At 43.0% G+C, this 9,789-nt stretch overlaps 1 protein-coding gene across 8 annotated transcripts in view; it reads right to left on the reverse strand.

The window, feature by feature from the left end:
• SATB2 (SATB homeobox 2) overlaps positions 1-9,789 on the reverse strand; it is a 216,560-nt gene that overhangs the window by 103,590 nt on the left and 103,181 nt on the right. For all 8 annotated transcript variants that reach the window (XM_017838453.1, XM_017838462.1, XM_017838443.1 and 5 more), the window contains one exon: positions 6,016-6,192. In XM_017838453.1, coding sequence (XP_017693942.1) covers positions 6,016-6,192 — 177 coding nt within the window. The remainder of the gene's footprint in view (positions 1-6,015; positions 6,193-9,789) is intronic.

The following is a 9,789-nucleotide window of genomic DNA, read 5'->3' on the forward strand; positions in this document are numbered from 1 at the left end:
TAGAGATGGAGTAAGACCAAACTGCTGAAAAGAGGTGCGAAGAGGGCTGGGTGAGTTTCTTTCATTTGTTTTGGGGTGTTTTGTTTTAAGAGGCATTGGTTTAGCAGGCTGAGAATACTCCTGGCAAAGGAGTTTGAGCACACAGAGAAATACAACAGTTTTACATGGATTGACAACTCTGTTAGGTGAGACCACTACACTGCCTCTGTTAAAATGAAAAAAGTAGCAGCAAAGAGTGACAGAGTCGGGAAGTGACCCAACATTTAGCTTGTTGATCGCTGCATTGTCTTGTTATTTAAATCATTATATTACTAGTGCCTCTCCTATTCATTAAAGTCACTATAATACTTACTAGGAGGCCTTTGATCACATAAAAAGGGAGCCACGACTCAGGCATACAAATGACACTGGCACTTGGCTGAGGGGTCAGATGAACCCAGATTATAGCACCCTTGTAATTTATTGTATATTATTCACAGGAAAAACCTGAGTTTAGGTTTCCTCTCATTTTTTCCATACTGCTACCTTGCACTTGAGTTGAAAATAGCATACCTGATCTTCCCAGCTACAGTAAACTTGACTGTATATATCAAGCACAGTTCAGCAGGGTTTCACCACACTTTTACTGTACCTTTCTTGTACACAAATATAAAACCAGCCTGTGCGTGTGTGTTCAATACAGCCCCCAGCTGGTATGTTCTGCCTTTACCTTCAGTTGGAAGCTATTGTGGTTCTGGAGACAGCACAGATGGGAATATTTCACAGGATCTTTCCCTAGTAATCATCTGCTCAGGTCCTTCCAGTTGTCCCAGAGCCCTACCCTCTTGTACCAGCTTAGGCAAATCCATTCCCTCATCGGTATTTACACCCTTCAAATATTTGTACACATGGTTATAATCCCCTAAGGGGCAAGATGGCCATGCTGCTCTCACGAAGGTTAGTCTGAGTGGAGCCCAGGATTCCAGCTGCCGCATTCTTACACACAGCAGCCTGGAGTTTGGACTGATTTGCTAAACAGCATCATATCACACAGATCTGGTCCATGCTTTGAAATAACACTAAAACTCAGGCTACAAGTCCAAGGAGCCTCCAGTTCACAGCAGAGAGCTGGGCTGAGCTCACATATTTAAGCCCTTGAAGAAAATGAACACACTTGCAGTCTGGGTTGCTTCCTGCCCCAGCCATGTGCACTATGGATCCAAAGCTCTTATGTGTCTGTGCTTTGGTTTCCTTCCTCTACAGTCAGGAGAGCCACCTTTCTCTCTTGCTGCAGCTCACTGCAAGGACACCTCCACCACTGCTGCAGAACACAGTGCTCTGCAGAAGCACCAAAACCAAGCTGTCCCCTGACTGCAAGCAATATCAGAGCTTCACAAGCAAGGCAGCTGAAGTAGGACCATTAGTCCTGAGATACACTTCTGGGTGTCATGAAATTTGGGCAGAGGTACCCCCTCAGCTACTCTGGCCAGGCACTGACCAGCAGCAACAAAATTCTCCTCTTTCCCACTCCAGTGATGCAAGGCTGACAGGGCTGAGCTGTCTGATCTGAGCTAACTAAACCACAATCCCCACAGAGTATGACTCTCATCCCTGTGCACTATCGCAATTCCACATGGCAAGGCAAGATACTTAAACTTTTGTCATTTCTTGTTCTTCTACACCTTCCCCACCAACCATGGCCAGCCTCTCCTTCCAGCCCTCCACTCTGACCCACAGCTGTTTGCAGCCACAAGTCTTCCCACTCTGTAGTCTGTACACAGCACTAGAAGAAACTGGGCACATGAAGAGAGGCCTCCAAGACGCTGCCTTGGAGCAGTGACAATAACAGACACTGCCTCTTGCAATGGCTCTGCTCAAGGCAATACATTGCTTAAGAACCCTGGCTTGGCAATCTCTACAGTGGCAGGGATGGGAAAGATCTAATGTTTCCCTTGCTCTGTGTTAACTTCCCTCCGCTGTTTTCTCCTTCCTTCTGCTCCACTTGGCATCTGAGCACCATTTCACTCTCCTCTAGGCCCCTTTCCTTGTTGTGGCTACACACAGCAACTAACTCAAGCAACTATCTTGTCAATACCCCGCTAAAGCTGCCCCCAGGCAGCAATCAGGGCAGGCACCCCACGCTGCCCTGCCAACACATCCAGCTGAAGGACCTGGGGGAAGGCAATCCACATTTCAACAGTCCATTCACCTTGGATAACTTCTGCAGACAACGCATACCAGTCTGTATACACACTCACAACAGCTAACAAGGAACCAGTCAAAAGAAAAAATATGTATCCACAAGAAAGCACACTATTTTCTTTGTCATGTGGGTTTAAAGAAAGTAGACACTAAAAGCATCAAACTAGCACTGCCCTTCTTCCACCTCACACTGAGGAGGGAATCAGCTTTCACAGCAGGTCCCAAAGCTGCACGACTGTACACAGGGTACACAAGATTTTGGTTACTTTCATACTACTTTGGTCCTACCACTCAGCACTCTGTACCTCCTACGAGTTCCCTTCTCTTGCACAGACCAGTTAGAATAGCTCACTCATGGAAAAAAAAAAATTTCATCCAGGTATGGAAATTTTAATAAACTACATATAGAACAGGTGCCCCTTTAAAGCATGACTCTTTTCCTCTCTGAAAGGCACATGTAGCAGGTTCCCTACTGTCAGGTGTAGACTCAAGTGATGAAAGAAAAATACATAAATGTTTATTAAACCTTTGTTGCCATTCACACCACCAACTTTCACACCCCAGTGCCAAGCTGTTAACGAATTCCCATGCTGTTCCACAAGATATTTCACAGCTCCTGTCAGAAAAGGGAAGTTTCACGAGGGCAGCACTCGCTGGAAAAGTCTCTGCTCCCACCACCATCAACAAAAAACATTCACAACCAGCTGTTTGTGGAATAAATGTGTCCTGGCCAAACTGTGTGGGAATGAAGAGTTTCTTACAGTGAGGCATGGGCCACCTTCATGTAAACCTCGTGATACATATTTGTCTCAAGATTGTTTATGCTAAAGCTTATGTATTTACCTAACGACCAGGAATAAAATTTATCCATGGTCAGCCAAGTGACCACAAGCCAGTACATGATGCTCAGGCCAGGTGGCAGCTGTGTGTGCACAGATTACAGCTCATATGTTCAGACACAGCGTCACCTCCTCAGAGAACTCTGCAGCTCCAGGCTGCAGCCCTGGCCAGTAGCCCCATGGCAGTGCCCCTTTGGGCACACAGACCCCTCAGGGAGGCAACATGCCACCTACCACTCTATGCCATGTTCCCTTTCTAGCAGCCAGGCTCTGCCGTGCAGCCAGGCATCGCGAGGCAGGGCCCTACACGCCGGGCACGCACCACCTGCTCGAGCCTCGGTAGCTCTGCAGGACTGCCATGGTGAACCACAGCAAAGGCAGCGTGAAGTTGTACAGCAGTTCTCTCTACTGCCACAGCTCCTCTTTCCCCCCAGCCTGGAAGACTCTGTTCTAAAAAGAACAGGTGAAGGCAAGGTGTTTCTCACAAGATGAAATTGCTGCTCCTCTCAGAGTCACCCAAAAGAAGAGGAGGGCGAAATGAAACACTTTCCCAACTCAAAAGGTGATAATTACGACATACTATGTTACAGCTTTTACAATACCAAAGCTTTGATAAACTCATTTACTTCGTCTCTGGAGGACATGGGGACACCTACTCACGTCACCATTTTGCACAGCATGTTGCTCAAAGCTTTGAAAAATGCACCTGAGGATCTTCAGCTTCTCATGCAGATCCTGTAATTCAGCTGATCATGAAGAAGAACTAAGTGACCGTTTATTAATGTGTATTGCTAATGGAAATCAATCCCAAGCACTAGAACAGAAGCAGACTTTTCTTCCTACAGCCAGAATGAATAAAGCAAACAGCTTTATTTTTCTTCCGTTTTTAATATCAGAAAATTGTGTTCCCTTAATAAGTCCTTATAGCAGCAATTTAGCAGCATGCTTCTGTCAACTCTAGTTAACAGATTAGAACCCAATATTCTATTAATTTTCAAATTAAACAAAACAATCTCAGAAATCTATTGGCACTCTGTCTCTGTACCTCATCCCTCAGCTTACAGACAGCTAGCAAAGAGGCAAGATGCTACAGAACATGCTGCATACTTCAGCTTCATATAATAAAATCAGCATGGCCAGCAGTATTTGCTCAGGATGTCTAAAAGACTTTGGTGGATTGGTCCTTCCGTGTGAAGGTAAATAACCTGACCAAGAGATTTGTTAGCTATGGATCTCTAAGACATTTATATATATATATGTATACATATATGCCATCTGATATTGTCTAGTGGAAGGTAATTGCTGCCTCAAAGATGAAAATATTGAAGTATTTTCTTTTAGACTAATTACAACAATTAGATATTTTATTTTCTAGTCAAGTTATTTGAGCAATACGTCAAGCGACAGATTAGTAGCTGAACCTGCTCATTGTCAAAGCCTGTAGTTCAAAAACGCAGTGGCCATTTCCTCCCTGCACAGTGACTAATTTCCTTCGTGAGTCAATCTGTCTCTCCTCCTCACTATTCTCACAACAGAGAGATGCTGCAAAAGCAAGGTTCCCCCCAGTGAGATGCTGAGCCAGTGTGGATCACTGCACTGCATGGCATGCCTCCGTGGAGCAGGTTTTCTGCAATGCCCATTCCCCTCCATAAGTGCCAAGAATCAAATTTTGGCCACCTAATGCAGCATGTTCCACATGTTAGCTCGCAACATGTTGAGCAACTGTGTTAACTGAGATGGATAGTGCTGTCAAACAGAAAGCTGGCTCACCAGGATGGAAACACTGGGATACGCTGACCTTTTACATTCAGAAAAAAAAGAGTTTCTAAGATGACACAAAACATTTAATATTAAAACCCAAAACAACTACCTTCTTGCAGAGCTTTTATTACCATATTATGTAAATAAACACATGTTCATGAGCTTTGCCTGTATAAAGAACCTGAGCCTCTCTCACAGAGCAGAGTCTGACAGAGGAAATGAATCACTATCACCCCGTTTGGAAAGAAGTTTGTACAAGGAGTCCATGCTATTAACCACTGCCTGGAACTCCTGGATTCAACACCACCAATGTTCCCTCTGTTCCCACGTTCAAATACCCAGCTATACAAAATAACTAAAACCAATGGACAAAATCCAAATCCCCAGGCAAAGTTGCTATTAAACTACTCTAAATGTGCACAGGTTTTATTGGTGATATGGAGATGAAACAAACCTAAAGGCTTCTCATCCAAAAGAATAAGCACTGAAATAACCTGTTTAGTATAAAAAAAGCCTCTTGAAATGCAAGGTTCATTCTGGAAAGATTTCTCCCAGCCCACCACCTCCTGCCCATCTCCCTCAAGATTAGGATTTTCAGTTTGTTTTTTTTCAAGCTGATATTTTGGGTAGGGAAGGAAAGCTTTGTTTATTTTAGGATTTTGCTGCTAACAGAGAATCATCTCTAAGTGGAAGGAACTGTAGAGCTTTACACAGAGCTTTGTAGCAATATAGTAGGTAAGTGAAAAAAGAGAAATTAGCCTGCACATTTAGCCCTACAGCTATTTGCCATAAAGAAAGCATGTATACATATGTAACCATTCTCTACAATGTATAATTTAAAAAATGAAAGGCTACAATACTCTGTTCAAAATAGCCCTGCGACAAAGAAGAACACTAGATACCATCTAGCTGTACACCTGCAGGTTCTACCCAGTTCTTCTGTGCTGACTGGGAGCAGCGACCTGCCTTGTGGTACAGAACAAGTGTGTCATGAATATGCTGACTGGTCATTATCACCATATTGCAAGCTTCAGCAAGATCTACCTAGTGCTTTCCAGGTAGGTTAACAAGGTAGGGCTTGTTGTACACCTAGTTTAAGATCAAACAATTAACACACTGATATAACCACTTCCAAGATTTGCCACTAATTTTCTTGCTTTCTCCTTACATTGAACAACCTCAGGTGCTGTCTTCTGCAGTGCAGAGAAGGGGGGAAAAGAACTTTACTGAATACCTTGTGCCTGAGCTGCAGAACTGTGGGAATACCCCAGAGCCAGGAGCGCTGTCTCCACCAGCTGGCTAAAGAGCACATCTTTGCGAACCAGAACGAACTCAGCATGCTCTTCTCGATTATCGTATTCAAGAGAGGCGTCCGACTGCTCCACCACACAAAAGACGGGAATCATCAAACCTGGATGGGAAAAAAACCCCAAAAACAACAAAGCATCAATAAGAGAGGAACAAGAAGTGTGTCATACATCTCTGATTAAAGCTGTAAATTAAAACACCTCCTAGAAGGCTCATCATAAGTGGAAATCTGCCTTTCTTCCCTGTGGGATAGCTTTTGTTTTCTTTCCAAGGGAAATACTGAAGTCTCATCACTTGACTCATTTAAAAACCACACTAAAAGCTCAAGAGAATACAGTTCAGGAACAGAATCAGAGTCAGCATTAGGATGAACACGATTTCCTAATAAGATTTTTTCAACATAGCAGAAGTTTTCTACATTTCCATGGATGTCTCTATTCTTTCAGGTCAGAGCTTCTCCACTTTCAGCCATACAAAAACTCAACACACAAATGCCGCTTCTGCTTCTCTCTACACAGCGAACGCATGGAGGAATCAGCAGAGGCAGGTCCCCTTGGGGGACACTGAGGTCTATGTGCATTTTTAGACCATGGCCAGTCTTCTCACTGTACATGGAAAATATTCTTCCATTTATTTTGCTGAAAATTATAACCTTGTGTTGGCAGCTGATGGTTACACAGACCTGGAGAGACCCGTGGCTGTCCTCTTGCTGCATGCATGAAGAGAGTGAGAACGGCTCTCTTCGAAAGAGCATCAAGGATGAGGAGGAACCACAGAAGTGGAAAACTCAAGGGGTGGTCTGGATTTAATTTTGTTCTGGTTTATTGTAAATTTACTTTTGTGGTTATAGGATCAAGTCATCTATGGCAAAAAATTGTGGGGCACAAACTTAAAGGGATTCAATACAACAGGCAGTAGAGAAATATGCCAATTTGCAGGGAACAACCCTACAGTGCATGCACAGAGGGAAGAGGGAATAGACAGAAAACCTACAGAAGTGTACAACCATTTCCATCACCTGCTACAGGCCTGGCTGTAGTCAGGGTGCCAAAGGAAAAACCATTACCTGCAGTCACAGAAATTTATTAATCGGTTACAACTTCTTAGTCCCTAGATAAACTAGGAAATACTGGGGCAGAGACCAACCTCAGCCTATAGCAGTTTTCCAGATGTGTCGCCCGAGGCTCATAATACCATCAGAAAGCTCTTCTCTAAATCTTATTTTTCAGAATGAAACATAATCATTTCCAGTAGAAAATAACTACAAAAAAAATATCTCTATTCTTGGACCAGGCATTTCTTTAAGGGAAAAAGAAGAGAAAGCCACATTTCAGGTCTCCTGCATGAAGTCCATTAAATATCTTTGAGATATTCTACTATCTGTAGCGTCAGTATCTACAAACCAATAGTTACATACCCCTTCAGAGGAGTCATCCTGCCCTGAAATAAATACAGTCACACCAACAACTGCTAAGGGACTTAAATACTCCTTGTCTTGAATTTCCAGAGACTAAATTACTTTAAATTTTAGATATTTTAGATACACAATTCTCACTTTGTGAGAGGCCCACAACAGGAGTTACAGGCTACAATATCCAGTTGATGTGTTTTAGTTATTTGTTTTGAAACACATCCTGAAGTAATTTGCAAGAAGGTTACAGCATCACACAGATACTGCTCCCTCTTCACTGCTTGATTCTGGGTTAAATTGATGCATTTTGCAAGTTCAAGCAGCCAAATTCTAACACATCGTGCTAAAAAAAGTCTCAGTGAAAAGAATCTCCAGGTGCTTTCCTGAAAAGACAGCACATGGCTGATCACGTTCCACTGAAATCAGTGACAAAATTTCTCTTCCTACCAAAGGTTAAAACTTGAATTCTATTTGTTCATAAACCATTTAACTAGCTAAAATGAAACTAAGTCTCTTTAAGAGACAAACTTCCAGTCCTGTCGAACATACAGGCTGTCACAGCACTTTTGATGGGGCTATTAATGTCTTGGCAAAAGATTAGGATAATTGGCCAAATGCTGAGGCTGTAATATCAGTTGTGTAAATTACAATTTGGCAAGACAGGAAAAGTGATGAAGCAAACTGATGAGAGGGAGGCCATAGTGTTTTTTATCCTCCTGCTGGATGCTTTCCTTGTCAAACAACAGTCTCTCCTTTTCAGCACAGAAGTTGCACCTGTTCTCCGCTCTCGTCCCTTGCTGTCTGAGTACAAACAGGATCTCAAAAGCTAGAACTGATCGTGCCATTCACGATATCACTTTATGGATGGCACAAAGGACCCTCAGGACCCCTGCCCATGATGATTTTCCTGCCCCAACCTGCTGTCCGTGCTTGCAGGGACCCTGCTACAGAAACAGCTTATGAAAAAAAAATCTCTGAACTCAGGGACTCAGTGACCCAGTGTAACTGATGATAAACTGCTATTAGTATCTTAAAAGCAGAGAGCAAAGGGCAGGTTACCACATCTGTCATTGCTAACCCATTCTCATGCCTCTCACTATGGAATCTTAATACCAATTTTATTTTAGTAAAAAACAACAGTAATCCAACCTATTTCCAAGTAAATATTACTCCAATGAAGTTTCAACCGCTTTGCCCTCTATTTTGCATTGGAGAGTTAAACTGTCATATCTCCAATGGATTTTTTACTCCAAGTTTCTCGGTTACCTGACGTTATCTGAAAATAAATTAACATACTTTCAGTATGTTGGAATCAGAAGGAAAAATACCTGCAGTCAGAGGCCAACATGCTCTTTACACACTGATACACACCATGCCTCACTCCTACATGCATATGTTACACCTCCAGCTCACTACAGGGCCCTTAGAGAAGAGCTATACAAGTCAGTCATTGCTCACTGTCATTCCAGTTGAAGAACCTAGAGCAATACTCAGAGAGCAGGAGACCAAGCATCCATAATGAAGTCTCGCATGCAGTGCTACTGCAGTGCAAGCCAGCCTTACTCATAAATCCTGAAACTCCTCAGCTCTTTCCCTAACGACCGATCAGCCAGAGCTCCTGTCATGCTCTCTTGCCCATGCACATGCACGGAAAGGGCTGAGGTTCCCTCGGCACTGGAACTGTGTGCACTCGCTCTCCCAGCTCCAGAAAGATGCTGCAGTGAGTGATGCTGTGCAGCTCGTGGTGGATGACACACGGCATGGATTTTCACACATGGAGAAAAACGGGGGTAATCTGAGGGCTAAAAAAGGAAACAGTTTGTTTCCTTAAAGGATGAACACAACGTTGGTATGCACACAAAACATTAACAGCAATCTCAAATCATAAAAAAGACTTTTTCTCCTTGATTTTGATTCACTTAACTGACTTAGAAGCAGCTCTTTCGTACTTCTCACAGAGCTTTGACCCCATACAGATGGCATCTGCATAAAATGTCAGGGGAGCGTAAACTAAGACCTACATAAAGGCTTTTATAAGGACATCCATACACAGTAAGAATTACATATAATCCATGAAAGAGACCCCTGAAAAACTGTTCCCACTATTACCCGGAAGATCAGAATGGTTAGTAGTGACCAGTACATTTATATAACATATATATTTAAAACAAATCAGAGATGAAATTTAAGCTCCACTGCTGCTTTCATGGAAAAGTTGCAATGTACAGAAAAGACTTTGTAAACACAGTTGCATTTTTTGCTGAGACTCTTCTAAGGGTCAGAGAAATC

This window comes from Lepidothrix coronata, unplaced genomic scaffold, assembly GCF_001604755.1.
Source record: "Lepidothrix coronata isolate B3197 unplaced genomic scaffold, Lepidothrix_coronata-1.0 Scaffold7, whole genome shotgun sequence".
NCBI lineage: Eukaryota > Metazoa > Chordata > Aves > Passeriformes > Pipridae > Lepidothrix > Lepidothrix coronata.